The sequence below is a fragment of the Triticum urartu genome, chromosome 5, assembly GCF_003073215.2.
Source record: "Triticum urartu cultivar G1812 chromosome 5, Tu2.1, whole genome shotgun sequence".
In the NCBI taxonomy this organism is placed as follows: Eukaryota; Viridiplantae; Streptophyta; class Magnoliopsida; order Poales; family Poaceae; genus Triticum; species Triticum urartu.
In genome coordinates, this window is record NC_053026.1 from 617,641,202 (window position 1) to 617,657,249 (window position 16,048).

General features: G+C 48.4%; 1 protein-coding gene, 1 long non-coding RNA gene and 1 pseudogene across 4 annotated transcripts; 2 read left to right on the forward strand and 1 right to left on the reverse strand.

Annotated features, from left to right (window-relative positions):
- Positions 1-6,461: 6,461 nt before the first annotated feature.
- On the forward strand, positions 6,462-7,706 carry LOC125506316 (annotated as a pseudogene).
- A 1,611-nt stretch (positions 7,707-9,317) lies between these two features.
- On the reverse strand, positions 9,318-12,212 carry LOC125506317. 3 transcript variants are annotated; one of them, XR_007282630.1, is made up of 7 exons: positions 11,777-12,212; positions 11,438-11,679; positions 10,905-11,104; positions 10,706-10,778; positions 10,450-10,545; positions 9,866-10,015; positions 9,318-9,764 (listed from the first exon to the last, which is right to left on the reverse strand). It is a non-coding gene; the product is annotated as an uncharacterized LOC125506317 (long non-coding RNA). The 3 variants fall into 3 exon arrangements; XR_007282629.1 differs by having other exon boundaries at positions 10,905-11,118; positions 11,438-11,697; positions 11,777-12,211; XR_007282628.1 differs by having other exon boundaries at positions 10,905-11,118; positions 11,777-12,210.
- A 1,069-nt stretch (positions 12,213-13,281) lies between these two features.
- Positions 13,282-13,857, forward strand: LOC125506318 (dehydration-responsive element-binding protein 2C-like). The gene has a single exon (XM_048671164.1). It carries the CDS (start codon positions 13,282-13,284, stop codon positions 13,855-13,857), a length of 576 nt encoding a protein of 191 aa, XP_048527121.1.
- The last annotated feature ends 2,191 nt before the right edge of the window (positions 13,858-16,048 follow it).

Genomic DNA, 16,048 nt, shown 5'->3' on the forward strand with positions numbered 1-16,048 from the left:
ACGGAACCTCGCCGTGGAGGAATCGCGCCGCCAGCCGGCCAAGGCCGTACCAAGACGGATCTGAACAGGACGCCAGATTCCCAGCCATCGGAACCACCCATGCACCCTCGGCCGCCACACCGCCGGCCATGTAGGTTCCCACCGCCGCCGTGGCGACCACCCGCCCTGGTTCTGCGGTGCGGGGCCGCCGCCACCGCGGTCCTTGCCTGCGGCAGCAGCGCCGCAGCGGCTCGGGATAGAGGAGCGGGGAGGGGCTGGCGGCGCAGGATTGGGGGCCCCTGGCGCCGCCCGAGGGGAGGCGCGCGAGGTGAGGGGAGGGGAGAAATAAAGGGGTGTTAGGTACATGCAAAGTAATAAGCACGAGCCGTGATCTGAGCGTGCCGTGCACGTCTAGTCCAAGCCGAGGTCGAGCTCAGCGCCGGGCTTCGTGGTGGTGGATGACAAAATCGAGCATGCATGCGAGGGCGAGGCATGGTGCAAAGACGGATCCTCCCGTTTGTTTTGAAAAGAATAAATAGCAAAGAAGAAACATAAAAGTTGTAGGCAAAATCCCATGTTCTTGAGTATATTCTTCCTCTGTGAGTTAGAGTGCGAGCTGCGGCCGACAAAGCTAGCCATGGTGGTATTTTCTAAAAACAATATTTTGCTGTTTCGAATCATGAGTTGAGACAGTTCAATTATAATAGTAACATAAATTAGATTATATTTATACTCTGTCTAAATTGATCCAGTTTAGCAAACTGTTGGGAAATATTGGGCAAACATGTGGCAAGAAAAGACAGAAAAGAGATGTGAAAATAGCGGCAGTTGACTGTTGACGTAGTATCTCGTGAACTCAAGGCGGATTAGTATCTCCTTGTGGTGAAGAAGGCGGCACGCTGGATTCCGTCCTGACGTATCTCCTCCAGAATCACGGCGAGCGCGAGGATGAAAGCATGGTCGACGCCTGGGCTGACACTCACGGCAAAAGCCAGCTCCTCGAACAGCCCCGTCGTGCGCTTGATCGTGGCAACAGCGGCGCCGCCGTCTGAGCGGCCGCGGGAGACAGTGCACTCGCGCCCGCAGGAACTGAGTCGGACCACCAAGTCCGGGCGCCTCTCGCTGGGGTCGCCGCCGGCGAGGTGCACGTGGATCTCGCTCATGACGAACAGCCAGGGCTGCACGACGGCGGTGAAGAGCAGATCCCTCGGCCTGCTGCCGTCCCCCCTGAACGCCTCCCACCTCCGGCCGGGCGCGAACAGGGACGGCGAGCGCTCCGTGGTGACCAAAGGGCAGCGCGATGCGGCGTCGACGAGGCAGGCCCGGCCCTGAGGAAGGGCGAACGGGGCGGCCGCCCCGGGCCCCCACTGCCAGAGGGGCCCCAAAATGCGGAAGTTCATGTATTGTCTTTGATTTCCTTTTTTCTATGATTTCCTTTCATAATCTGTGATTTCTTTCTTTAATCTACGATTCTATTAAATAGGGGCACTGTTTACTCATAATTTCCTTCCTTACCAGCGAAGCTGTGATTAGGAAACACGTAGCAGTTATTGTATGCGACTATTTAGGGGTAGTTATGAATAAAAATCTCCTAATTTCCTTCCTTCCACGAGACTACTAGCCTACAACCATGCGAACAGAGGCCAAAAGCGAGGGAACGGGTCGGTCCTTGCGTGGCGATTGATATTCATCTTCTTTCTGAACTTGCGATAGATATTCATCTCCTGTGTGTGCATGGCGCCACCGCCTAGAGTTATAGCAGGCCTGAGTCGGAGGAGTACATGACTGCCGGAGATAACCACGCCGTCGTCTCCCGTGCAATCATGCTAACTCTCCAGAGACAAGTTACAAAGACCCGCAAAAAAATGTATAGAAGTTACAAAGAACAGAAGGTATGTCTCTGAAATCTATTTATACATGTAGACTATCCCCTATAAGATTTTAGCATGATGATTAATCAAAATTTATAAATCATTATCATCATTGACTCTTCACTGTGGCAACTGGCCGCTGATAATTGTTTTATTAGATAGTTCTTATACATAGGTATGATTAGGGTTATTAATTTTTTAGTTCGGCAACATGCTTATAATTGAAATGGAAGAATAAGACAAGAGGCTTTACATATCAAAGCAGTGATTATGGGCATTTAAATCATCTGCTAGTCTTGCCGATGGACCCACTTGTAGATTATGATAAAAAAAATTAGGTTAGTCTCAATTGGATATATTAGTAAAGAAAACAACTTATACAAGAAAAAACTATATTTTGTTTGGCTGAAAATTCAACATATTTTTTTTATGTTTATGTTAAGGCTTTGGGATTAGCACCTAGTTTCGCCCCGGGCCCGAAATCTCAGAACCGGCCCTGCGACGAGGATGAAGCGACGGACAAAGGTGAACGGGGGTGCGTCCACCCGCATCACCGCCGCGCCGCTGGCGTCCGTGATGGCGAAGTCGCGGAACCAGCTCTTCGTTTTGGTCAAGGTGAACTCCGTCGCGTGCGGCGCGCAGAACCGCGCGTCCACCACTACCGCTCCCGTCCTCGCTGCCATTGCCGCAACAGATCGGTGGGTGGGTGCTCGACTGCTCGATCGTGACCGGATCCAGGTCGTGAGGCGAGACAGCCCGGCCGCAACATATTGCCGAGGCCAACGTACATATCGTACGTGTATCTCAAGGACTACAGTAGTATTTATTTTCCTTGTTGTACAAGATACTATTTCCCCTGGCTGGCATATTGCAGTACGCGCTTGCCAAATTAATACTAACATCACCTCAAAAAAAATTAATTCTAACACACTGCAAAAAAATAAAATTCTAACACCAATGACACTCCGTATATGTGTATTTCTCTCTGAAAAGCAAATGAAAGGGAACATATGCTTTCAGTTTCACTCTTAGACCGACAAATTTCAAATGTTTGGGTAGAAAACGAGTATCTAGTGTATACAACTGCTTGCATATGTTATCCGCAAAAAAAAAAATTGCTTGCATATATCATTAAAATGAGCATTAAAAACCATCTTTGCAATTTTCAGGTCATGCCTTTTTTTAGAAGCAAGGCCTAGGCCCGGGGTTAACTCAATGACGCCCTTACACTCCCGAAGTCCACAAACACACAGCACAACAACACGACATCAAAACATGCAAGGCAATTAAAGCCACACCATCTGTCTCCGCCTTCGAAGAAGACCTAGCATGCCCTCTCGCCCTGGCTCATAGGACGCCACACCATTTGGAAGGCGGAGATGCTCCCCCAGAGAACACATGGGCATGGACCAATCGGTGGTCCAAGGGAAGACGCCATGCAAGAGAGCCTCACCGAAGCAACCTCACACATCGTGCTGCTCGCCGTTGAAACAGATCGGAACGCATGACCCAAGTTGTCGAATGAAGTCGCCAAAGAAGACGCTTGGAGAAGAATGGCAAACCACGCGTGATACCAGGCTGCCGCACCATGAAGAACACCAACCGCCATTGGCAGCCAAACACCCGCACAAGAGCCTTGCCCACCACCGCACTGTCCAAAGTCGACGCCTTCATGAACGTGACGACGTCGAAGCGCAGCAATCACCAAAATCAAGGGATTTCTGGTTTTCACCAGGGACACATGGGAGGGCAGGGGAAGGCGTGGACCTCGATGCTGCCCACAAGTAAGCTGATTGGCTCCTGCAGTGCTATCAACATCATGTTTGTCATCGTCGCCCAAGGGTTTCCCTCAGTCCATGCCCCCAGCCCCAACCACCAGATGCAGCGAACCAGAGGTCACCAGAATCCCGGGCGGATGGGGATGGCAGAGCCGCACAAAGCCGTCATCTTCAGATCCGGCGCTAGGAACCACCAAAGAAAGCTCCCAAACCATGATCCACACCCACCACCACCTCGTTGCCCGCGCGGCCAAGGGGACGGCTCCGAGTACCAGTGACCACCACCCGCTGTATGGGCAGCCCGTGGACCGTGGGGTGGCGAAGAGCCTCGCCGCCACCTTCCTCGGTGGCCGCGCAGAATGGCACAAAGCCGCTTTTGCTTTATTTATGATGGTGTGATACTATCGCCAGGAATATGTGGTATGTAGTCGCATTCGAACCATATGATTTGCGCATTGCGAACCAAGATGTGGCTGGATGGTTAGGAGGATAGTGGTATCCTCAGCCCACCAGGTTTCAATTTTGAGACCTGCCATTTGTGCTTGCATTTTCTAGATTTATTTTAGGCTTTCCGGCGATGTGCGTTGAGTGGAGGATACTTTCCCGTCAACTATGAAGGCGTTTGTGGCGACTTCGTCAATCTCAAGATGTGATCGCTCAGTCTCTCGAAGATGCTCATGGTGATATGATGTGCGTGCGTGTGTTCATAGGGGTGAGCGTATGGGCGTATGTATGAGCGTCTGCGTATGTATTGTGTTTAAAAAAATATGGTTGCACGCCAACAATTTCTAAGGCGATATATGATTTTTGCAACTAGCTAGTAGGTAGCATGTAACTACAAAGAACATATCAGATTCGGTTGGTTTAGGATAACTAGATTGTCTTCAAGCTAGTTGCAGAAACAGCAAGTTGTGGTCTAGAGTGGGTACACACTTTAGGCGGTCATACAATTTTTAGATACAATTAATGTCAAAACCAAAAAAATGACACTACTGATGATAAATAATTTACTCCACAAGGAAATTGAACAAAAAGCTGCTGCATTAGCCTATTTCTTAGGCATACCAGGTATCTTTTTTAACACAATTGAATGAACAAAGGAATAATTTGAAGTAGAACTTTCTTTATTAACACGGGGATGAGGTTTCTTCGAAATTGGATTTGTTATTGTAAGGGGATTTTACGGACATCTATTTCAAATGCATATCTTATCTTTCCGCAATAGGGTTGTGAAAACCCACAATAAGCATCTGGACGAATTGTATCTGTCAATTGCCATTTAGCTAGCAAGTCCGTCGATATTGAAGTTCTCCGAGTTGTGCATCTTGATACTGTATTTGAAGCAGTTTTTCAAATTCTTTCTGGTATGCTTTTGAAACAAGTTCTTGCTCATGAAAAAACGGAGGGTTGCATGTAGGTATTGTTCTTATTTTCTCGAGTGATTCAATTTAGTGCTGCAAGTTTGAATTCTAAATAGTAAATAGTCATGTATACTACGAAGTAGGAACTGCATGATTGTGACGAAAGTACATGGCTCACACCTCGCTGAGTCCACCTCACGCTACTGTTCAGCAACACACCTCGCTCAAGCCACCGAATCTGGACAATTGATCAACTTCCTAACCTGCTACACGGGCCATACACCTTGCTCAAGCCACCGAATCTGGACAATAGCTTGCAAGGTATGTCTGGCCGCCCATGGCTTGCAAGAAGTTCATGTTTCTTAGTAGCTTGTAGAAGTCCTTGGTCATTTGTCAGTGTGAGTCTTGATTTGATAATTGTAACAAGATAGTAGTAACTACGATCGTTTTTGAAAGAGTTATCCTGGATGCAAGTCAAGCCATAAATCTTACTTGGATGCAAACTTTTAGTTTTCATTGTCCTCATGCACTTGTAATGACAAGTTGTAGTATTTTCTCTTCCAAGCCTCGCATAGTACAAACTTTGAAGCTTTGAACCATTGTTCTGCTTATGTCAGACTGCATTTTGGGCTTTATGGAGATGGACATGGCAATTGTAATTGAATATGAATATACATGTGGATTTGCGCTTTATGGTGTGATTCTTCTCATATTAAAGATTGTGTTCCGCAACTTGTTTCTTGGTTACATGAATGTTAATTTTTTGATAGATGATATTTGTGTATTATGAAGCTCATTGTTTAAGCCAAACAATGTGTGGATTTATCAACTCTTGCCAAAATGGCAGCCAAACATGATATGTGAGTCATTCAAATTTAGAAATCCATGTGCGGCAACCAATCATGTTTTTTTGCAATTGGATTTCCATTTCAACCAAATGAAATCCTAGGAGAGATTTCATTTATACCAAATGAAATGATGGGGGGTGCCAAACAAGCTGTAAGTTGTTTGGTTGCATCACAGAAAATACGGAAGAGCTTACCCAAAGCATTAGGTGCATGCCAGAGTCGTCATAAAAACAAATGAAATTATGACATTGGACTCAATGGAAATTTTCCTTTGGAGTTGTGCAAAGCAGTCCATAAGAAAATTCCTATGGTTTTCATTCCTATATATAAACCAAACAAGCTTTATAGAAGAAAAAAATCCTAAGAAATGGAATCCTCTAAAATTTGTACGAAATTTCTTTGAACCAAGCAGACCCTACAAGTAAACCGTACACGTCTAGAGCAAATAAAAAGTTGTTCTGGGTGCATTGATGTGTAGCTTTTTATTTTAGTGACATATATGTAGAATACTATTGCATGCTCTTGCCTATCCCAACATAACGCGAAATTGCCCACACCGTTCATCAACCATTTAAACTTGGACAAACTTGCACGGTAGAAAATTCTCCGTGTACCGAAAGCTCAGGTAAGCCTTAAAAATGTCTTGTGGTCAAGTCGCGCCGATTAAATTATTCGGGACATGAGCAATAGTCGTGTCAGTGGCAATTGTTCACGCCACCCCGTGTGTCAGCATCGCATGAAATATATATCCTAGTGTACGTGACACTGACACCACCGTTGACACGAACACCGTCTTGCCCAAGCTAAGCTCTGAGATAAATCCATCTGCTCGCACTTGACATTGCAATCCTAGTGCACTTGATTTGCAGTACCGGACAGAGTTATCGACCGGTGCCATGTCAGGGAACCCAGTGGCCGGCGCGCCGGTGCTGCCGAGCCGTATGCGCCGCAGGCGACCTACAACTTCAGCGCCCGCCTCGCGCTCACCGTCTCTTTGGTCCTCCTGATGATCACCGTCGTCGTCGTCGTCATCCCTCTCATGGTTTACCTCATGATCATCCGGTCACGTAGAGGCGGCGGCCACGGCCTCGCCGGCGGCGTCCTCCGGTCCGTTGGCATGATCCGCAGCCGGCGGCACGGGTTGGACGCGTCCGCGCTCTTGGCGCTGCCGGTCACCGCGTACCGGAAGGAGAGCGGGGCAGCCGCGAGGGCTGAGTGCGCCGTGTGCCTGGCCGAGCTCGCCGACGGAGACAAGGCGCGCGAGCTGCCCAACTGCGGCCACCTGTTCCACTTGGAGTGCGTCGACGCCTGGCTGCGCACCAGGACGACGTGCCCTCTCTGCCGGGCCCAGGCAGCGGGACTGCCCGGCGAGAACGGGAAGGCACAGTCGTCGTCGGCGGTGGCGGCCGCGGAGCCGGCGTTGACTGGTGCTGCCGGAGGAAGCTTGATCGTGACCGTGCACGGTGGCTCTCCGTGTACCGGGAAAGACGCGCTGGGGTCAACATCGGGATAGAAATAATTAATCAGATAGTGGCCTAGTACTAGTCTTCGAGCTATTTCGTGTACTCCTATTTCAGTCGGCTTGTATGCATGGTATTAGCTGAGCCCTACGTGAGTTGATACTATATAGGTTGCAAATGTGTGGCACCTGTATTAGTACCCATGTAAGTAGGGCTGGACACGAGCCGAGCAGAGCCGAGTTTGATCCGAGCTAGGCTTTGGCTCGCCCATGAGCGAGCTGGCTCGGCTCGGCTCGGTTGGTGAACGAGCCTACTTTTAGTGGCTCGGCTCGTCTTGCCTCCTGCTCGGTCCAGCCCGAGCGGCTCGTGTGAGTGAGTGCCGATGTGTATGTTCAGTCTTCAATATGCATGGGAGCGGCCGGTGTGTGCGTGCGCGCCGCCGGGCGACGCCGGTGAAGTGTGGGCGCGTGTGTGTGCTCGCAAAGTCTCCTCCGCGTGGCCGGCTGCTGGGGTCATCGTTGGGAGAGGAGGGCATGGACTGGAGGCCATACCTGCTTTTGCCGGCGAGGAATCACGACAACGACGAACGGCGGCGTCCGGCGCAGCGGCGAACAGGCACGTATGCCGTCGGTGTCGACGGCGAGCCATAGAGCTTCATGCGCGGCGAGGAGCACGACGTAGGGTGGTGGCCACTGGCTGGACGGCGGCGGGGCGGCAAGGCGCAAACCCTAAGCAGCGGCGGCTGCATTCGCTCGCTGGGGGACGCACATGTGAGTCGGGGTGCTTTTAATGGGCTTGGGCTGCTCCTGTAGGCTGCTATGTCTAGGCAATGGGCTGAGAATTATCTAAAAAAAATTAATTGGGCTGCAAAACGAGCCACCGAGTTGGACCGAGCGGAAACCGGCTCGGCTCGGTCGTCGAACGGGCCTAAATTTGCTAGCTCGGCTCGGCCTATTTTCTTGTCGGGCCGAGCTGAGTTGGGCCGAGCTGGAGCGAGTTTCGGGCCGAGCCGAAAAGCTCGCTCGAGCGTCCAGTCTTACATGTAAGGCCCTGTTCGGTAGCTTTCCGCTCCGCTCCTGTAGCGGCCGAAGCAGAGCGACCCGCAGTGTATTTTTATGGAGTTGTCAAAGTGGCGCTCCGTTCGCTCCCATATTTTACGGAGCTGAAGAGTTGGAGAGGCGTCGAACAGGGCCTAAGTACAATGTTTGTAACTAGTATCATGAGATTAGGACAGGGAAATAAACCTGATCATATCTGGGGCTTGGGCCAGGCTTGACAACGCCTGAAGTGAAAAATCTAAGCCCAAGCCCGACCCAAACTGGTCCGAAACACAAGAACAATGACATTTATCAATTAAAATAATCATTTCCAGGGTATAAAAAGTAATATATTATACCTAATTTTTGAATAACTAATGTATTTTGGATCATCTCGAGCTTTTGGGCCGGGTTTCATGCAGAAAAGTCAAGCCTGAGCCCAACCCAGATGCCGGGCTTTCGGGCCGGGCTGCCCATGATCAGGACACAGAACCATAAAAAATGAAACTTGCTGCATTGCCGTGATTTTAATGAGATCGGTCTGGAGGGCAAAGCCTAACTTTTGATATCATTTTGATATCAGAGGGGTCACGTGCTTGCCGCCACGAGGGGACCTACGAGTGCCTTAGGATGAATGATGACATTTGATGAAGCAACAAGAAATAGAAGATAGGTCTGTTATCATTGGTAAACTAGTGGGCTTACCGATAGATAGCCATATATACACATTAGTGATTGGGGCGCCACCTGGTGGCGCCTCTTAAGGCAGGATTGTGCACACAAATCAAGCTGATGTATTTGTTAACGTGTTGACACGGAATTTGGTTACATGATCTTTTCAACCATGTGGAAAATTCCAAATCTGAACCGGATAGATAGTTGTACAAATAATAAAGCAACTCGTTGCACCCTCATAAAATGTCCTACAAGCACTACAAGCACAACCAGGAGAAGCCAACATTTACCTTTCTAATAAAGTGATTGGTCTTATTCTAAAAAAAACTAAGTGAGTGGTCTAATTTATAAATTGCACGGTTTGATGTAGCATCACTGTAATCTATCAGAAATTCCCAAATCCACCTTGATCATAATCCCATATAGCAAAACTCCATAATATTAAATCTTCTCAAAGACCCAAATGCAATATGCTCGATGGAGAATATTTATCAGTAATTCTTATTCCCTCCATCCCTAAATAAGTGTCTTAACCTTAGTACAACTTTGTACTAAAGTTAGTACAAAGTTGAGACATTTATTTTGGGACGGAGGGAGTACAATAGATGGACATTGCAAAGTTTATGGATAAAAGAGGACATGCCTTGTATCAGGACTTGCAATATCACAAGTGCCTCACTCATTGTCAGGGCACAAAAATCTCTCAAACCAACACTTCAAATGAACACACAGGTCCCAGTCCATGGCCTTGGTGGCTACAAGAATAAAGGGAAAATGCACACATGAGAAACCCACGGATCTGCGGAAATCATCAGACTAAACAGCGAAAACAGTGGGACTGGAGAGGACATCGTACCTAAAAATTGGGGGCGTTGTGTATATAAGATGGGGTAGTTCAAGGCCGGGTTGGTGCAGAGTCTGCACGAGCAGCAGCGGAAGCGGGCAACGAATCCACGGTGTCTCCTTTGGCTTGTCGTTGTCGTCGTCCCGGGCACCCGTGCTCCTTCTGTCCACCACCAAAGAGGAAGAGCTTCCATCAGTGATGGCTAGTTTAGATTCTTCGAGTCTTCAGCAAAATGGTCTAACTGAGGTCAATAGCATTAGTTTCATTTTTTTGACTTTCTAATTTCTAAATCCACTACATGAGCGACAAGATCATGACACCAGAGTATGCAGCAGTTTAACCTTTAAAATAACCATTTGTTTAGTTAGAGGTACTCCTATAATTCCGAGTGGTTTATAGATACTGAGTAACAAACCCAAAAGTAGTATATATTATGCGTAGAAAGAATCTCATACAACAATAGTATGTACATGGAAAGACAAATCATTATCTAATTGACATCTTTTGAATCTATTTTCTCCAAAATAAACACCGACAATCCTTATCTAGATGTGCATATAATTCAGAGATTCAAGCAAAGCTGATTATGGTAATACCAACTGACGGGCAGAATGGAGTCAACTCTTTCCGCATTCAAACGTCCTCTCAATGATGCTATGAAGCAGTCCACATCAAATATATCTTAAAACTCACTGTAGATGAAGCAGCATAAATGGATACAACAAAGTCAAACCTTCATTGAATGATTAGAAATTGTGGTGCAAATCCAAATTGAACATTTCTAACTGAACTAAGAAATCTCAAAAAAAATGGCAAGCTGCACTGAAGCAGTCAAGCAAGTGATTTCCTTACGTTTTAGAAATCATGGTGCAGACCCAAACTGAAGTTTGCTTACTGGACTAACAAATCTCAACAAAATGGCAACCTGCATTGAACCCAAGAAACATCACATGTATATGACATAATCAGGAAAGCAACACTTCACTTGAATGAGGTTCAATCCTTGCTCTGGTAGTTAATACAGAGAAGCGCACATATGAATATCTAATACCTTGTTTTATTATCATACCATGGGCTGCTCATGGAAGCTTCAGACTCGACACAATTAGATAAGTCGCTCCACATTGTTTGTTTTGCAGGAGCAGGAAATGAAAGCTCTACTTATGGCAGCAACCCATTTGATAGTCCACATTCATATTCGAAGGGTTGCAGCAATTGAGCTAGCAAGGCTCAACATCGCAAAAGGTTTAGCTGCACAACGTGATCTATGGCAGGATCAGTTCATTCAGGATCAATTCCATTCATATTGTATGCACACGCGTGACACATAATAGTCTGTCAAACTAATAAATTCAATGTATGCTAACAATGGCTGTAAACTGCAGTAAACAATAAAGGAGCTGAGCACTAATTACCTCACATCTCAAACTCTTGTTGACTTATATGAACTGTATGGTAAGTCTAGAGAGTAGATGTGTAGTAAGGAAAGAATAAACGGTCCCAAGCCTATGTAACTCTATGGCAACACCCAGCAGATGAAGATGATCCACATGAGGCCATTCCAGATACATTCTATTTGCTTACCTCATTTCCTTCTCTAGAGGAAGACTCGATGCATGCATTTGCTCTTGTATGTGTATGTATGTCTATACTTAGAGTCTCAGACTCACAAGGCTGCAACATATCTGCAATGCCACCCAACTGCGTCAGCTCATTGACCTTTAGTTCCTTCTCAGAAATATCCAGCTTTCAAATGTGGCCGACAAAATTTCTTGGAAGTGGACTCCAGGTAGCCGATCCGTGCTTGTTCTCTGCCAGCTCTAGGCCTGGACCAAGATGACGACCTATATGAGAAAACAAATTGGACCCGCGTGACTAATATCAAACCTAACCAAGGGGAGAAGAAGAGGGGCGTGAGAGGACCTTGTTGACAGCCGAACTCTGTAGCGTTGTCGCTGGAGAAGAACCCCGCGGAGCACCCTCTCATGGCGTCGGACACGCGGCTGCACGAGAGCGAGGGAGCCACCCAACCAGCCACCGCGGCCACGCCGCCCTCGTCCAGCCTCCCTTCTCTCCCTCTCCTTGCGGCCACCGCGGTCACGCTGCCCTCGTTCGACCTCCCCTCTCTCCATCGCCCTCCAGCCTCCCCTCTCTCCCTCACCTCCACCCTCCTGTCTTGTTCCGGCAACGGTCACGACGGCGATGTGGATTAGGCGGAGAAAGAGGCAGCGGCGAATCACGGCGGCGATGTGGATTTGGGAGTCGGGCTGGAGGAGAGGAAACGAGAGAGAGGGGGTTGCGTGTCTGGGTTTCCATCTGCGCGAGGGGTTGCCCTTTTTTTCTTCCTTATATTAATCGCTGTGTTTTTTCCTTCTCCTCCTACTGCTTCTAGACACGTGTCATCGCTGGTTGTTCGCCCATCGTACACACGTTAATGCTTCTCGATAAGTTGTGTACACATGTAGAATGCATCCATATATACATTGTGAATTTTGTTTCAGACTTTTGAAACTTAAAAAGAAAATTGTTCTTGAAGCCCAAACTCCAAAAGAACTCTGCATTACTATACTACTCTAGGTGACGCAAACAAGATGGAACTATACCCTTGGGTTTATCCAATTTGGCTGAGACGTATCTCCTCCAGGATCACAGTGAGCGCCAGGACGAAAGCATGGTCGACGCCTGCGTTAACACGAACATCATACTCAAGCGGCTGGAACACTCCCGGCTTCCGGTTAACCCAAGCAACGGTGGCGCCGGCGTGGGACATGGTGGACTCGCGCCCGTAGTATCCTCGTGGGACGACGACGAGGTCGGGGTGCCTCTCGCTGGGGCCGCCGCGGCCAAGGTGCACGTGGACGTCGCCCCGGCCGAACAGCGCAGGCATCGCGACGGCGGCGACGAGCAGCTCCGTCGGGCTCGTGCTGTGCCCCCTGAACGCGTCCCACCTCCGGCCGGGCGCGAACAGGGACGGCCTGCGCTTTACGGTGAGCAGGGGGCAGCGCGACGCGGCATCCAGCAGTAGGGTGTGGCGGTGGAAGCCGAAGCCGGACGCCTCCGCCTGCATCACGGCCGCGTCGCCGGCGTCCGTGACGGTCAAGTCGCGCCGTGACCAGCGGCCGGGCGTCCTGGCCACGATGAACGCCGTGGCGTCAGGCCAGCAGAACCGCGCGTCCACCACCGGCGCCGTGCCTAGAGCAAGGCGCGCCCGCGCGGTAAAATTTGGTTTTAACGCGCGCCGGCTGGTTCCGCGCGCTCCAGCGGTGGCGAGAACTTACCGCGCGCGCGGGAGAAAGCGGTACGCGGCGCGGTAGATTTGGCACGCCGCTTCGCGCGCGCCTGCAAAATGCCGCGCTCGTCACGCGCCCTCCCCTCGCAACCTCGCCGCTTCGCCACCTCGCCGCTTTCCGCGTCACCATCGCGCCACCATGCCGCCGCGCCGCCGGGGTTCATCGGGCTACCGCGGCGTCCGCGAGCGCCCCAACGGCTGGTACTCCGCCGAGATCCGGTCCGGCGACGTCCGGCTTGGCCTCGGGTCGTTCCGGAGCGCGTACGAGGCGGCCCGCGCGTACGACGCGGCGGCGTGGCGCTTGGATAGGCCCCGGTCGCAGATGAACTTCCGGGACGTCTTCACGCGCGAGCAGGCGCAGCGCGTCGCCCCTCCGCCGCGTCTCATCACTGACATGGACCGTGCCGACCACGCTCGGCGCTGCCGCCGCCTCCTCATCGCCGAGGAGGACGAGCGAGCCATGGCGGAGTGGCGCCGTCGCCACCCGGAGGACGTCACCGACGAGCGTGCCTACTGGGCAGAGAGGACGGCAAGGCGCCGCGCGGAGCGGGCGGACCGGCGTCGGCGGAAGGCATTGGCGAATGCGCAGTGCGATATCGTTGAAGCAGGTGGGAGATCGATCTTCACGTTAGACGATGAATGTTGGGACGACATATGGCTCGATACCTCGGACAACACCGACGAGGATGGTGATGATGGTAGCGACATGGAGTAGTTTCTATCTATGTATGCCGTAGTAGTTTCTATCTATGTATGCCGTAGTAGTTTCTATCTAGTTGCACCGTAGTTCTATCTATCTATGCTTTCGAACTATCTATCTAGTTGCACCGATGTAAAATACCTTTGCATCATTTTTTATCTATGCAATTTATCGTTTTTTTATTATCTTAATATTTATCTATACTTTCGAAAAATGTTGTAAAAATGAGCGCGTGTGCTGCATTTTTGTGTGCTGCTGGAGCGGCGCGCGCGCGCTGCATCTTAACGCGGCTGTTGGAGTCAGCGCTGCGCGCCGCGCCAAATCAGATGATGGGCACGCGGCAAAGCTGTTTTTTGCGCGCGACGCGTTTGACGCCTGTTGGAGATGCTCTTAGTTCCATTGCCAATGGGTGGGTGCTCCGTGCTCGTCACCGGGTCCAGCCTCGACAGATTGCCAAGGCTTAACGTACGTACACTTAACGTACGTACACCGGTATGAGGGATTACTAGTTCCTTGTTGTTCAAGACATTAGTTATCCCCTGGCATATGGCAGTATATATATATAGGATTTTCTATAAGTGTTTGCCACAGAATTAGTTAAGGGTTTCAACGGTGCAAAAGTTCTCAAAAATTCTGAAAAAAATACTGAACCAACACACCTATAATATAACATGATCCAACGGAGGGATTAAAAAAATACGACTGTATGTGTCCTGGACAAAAAAACAAATAGTTCAGTATATATTTATGTCGCAATGAGCTGAAATGCTTATTATTTTTGTCGATGACACATAGATGCATATTTTGACAATTCCTCCGTTCGATCATCTTATTACATTAGAGAGATGCTCCCATATTTATTTCATATTTTTTGATAACTTTTGAACCGTTAGAAGTTTAGGGAAACTTAACTATGTAGACATAGTTTTATATATATATATATATATATATATATATATATATATGCGCTTGCCTAATTTTTTGAATTTTGGTCCTTTTATGTACGTTTGCAACAGGAGAGAAAAGAATCGAATGTGAATATTTCAAAAAGTATGGTTCAAGGCCTCCGTAGGTCCACACCCTTTTTTTTTAACACAATACCCACGTATGTCACCTGTTAACCTCCTTTTTGCTCTCATCGATAGTGGTCGCCGTGTCCAAGACAATGCACGCGAGCAACGCAAATACGGCTAGAAATGAGTAGAGTGTGTTTTTGCACATAACTTCATTCCAAAAATAATAATTAGCACATGGGTAATTCATAGTGCATACCATCAAATTTTACAACCTTTAATATTGCGTAGCTGTTTTGTCTGGCTAACAAAATCACTTTGATATTATTTTTAAAACTACATCCTTTTGGTCTATGGATGTGTACAATTGAAAACCCTTAAAAAATCCCATAAAAAACCTTCAGAAATTATGGACATTTGTCAATGTTAATACCTTTTTCACATTTCTCTAGATCACATTCATGAGAAAATGCATAAAGTGGTGGCCGTTGATTAATATAATTCCCAGCTACAATTATTCATTCCAAGTTTCAAGTCATTCTTCATTCTTTCTTTTATGTGGATCAACATTTTTTTGCGTGAAAAGGGTTAAGGCCATCAATTAAGTATCATAAGTCCTTACGAACACACGCATATTAAAAGATAAAATTATATTTAAATATTGGGGGTCTTGAAGTCTTCTTCCTCCTACATCCACTGACATCGTGCCGTGAGCATAGCTCGATGCTACCCCTTGCCTCTGCTTTGGCACATCACACCTTTTCAAATCCAAGAGCTTTTACAACCAATGAACGGGAAGTCATCGATGTAGACCAGGAGATGCCGATGACTGCGATCTTAGAAGAAAATCATTGGAAAAAAATAACGATAAGAGCCTGTAGAAACTTTGCAGATCAGGAAAGCCGACCAAATTCAGGCGGATCCACCGAAAACCTAAACCAATCATATCCCGGAAGACCCTCAGAGACACAACTCCACATGCCCTCCACCGTCGAGAAACACACTGATGAAACAAGGATAGGGTGGGGAGAACATTATACATATAGTGGGGCAATGCCGCCGCCTTGCCGCCACACACCAAACAACACAAACGTTGACCGTCTTTAAAGTTTAGCGATCAAACCTCAGCGGATTGATGAGTTGAGGCACTAGTAGAAGGACCAAAGGTTTCATAGATTTCACTACATGGTGTA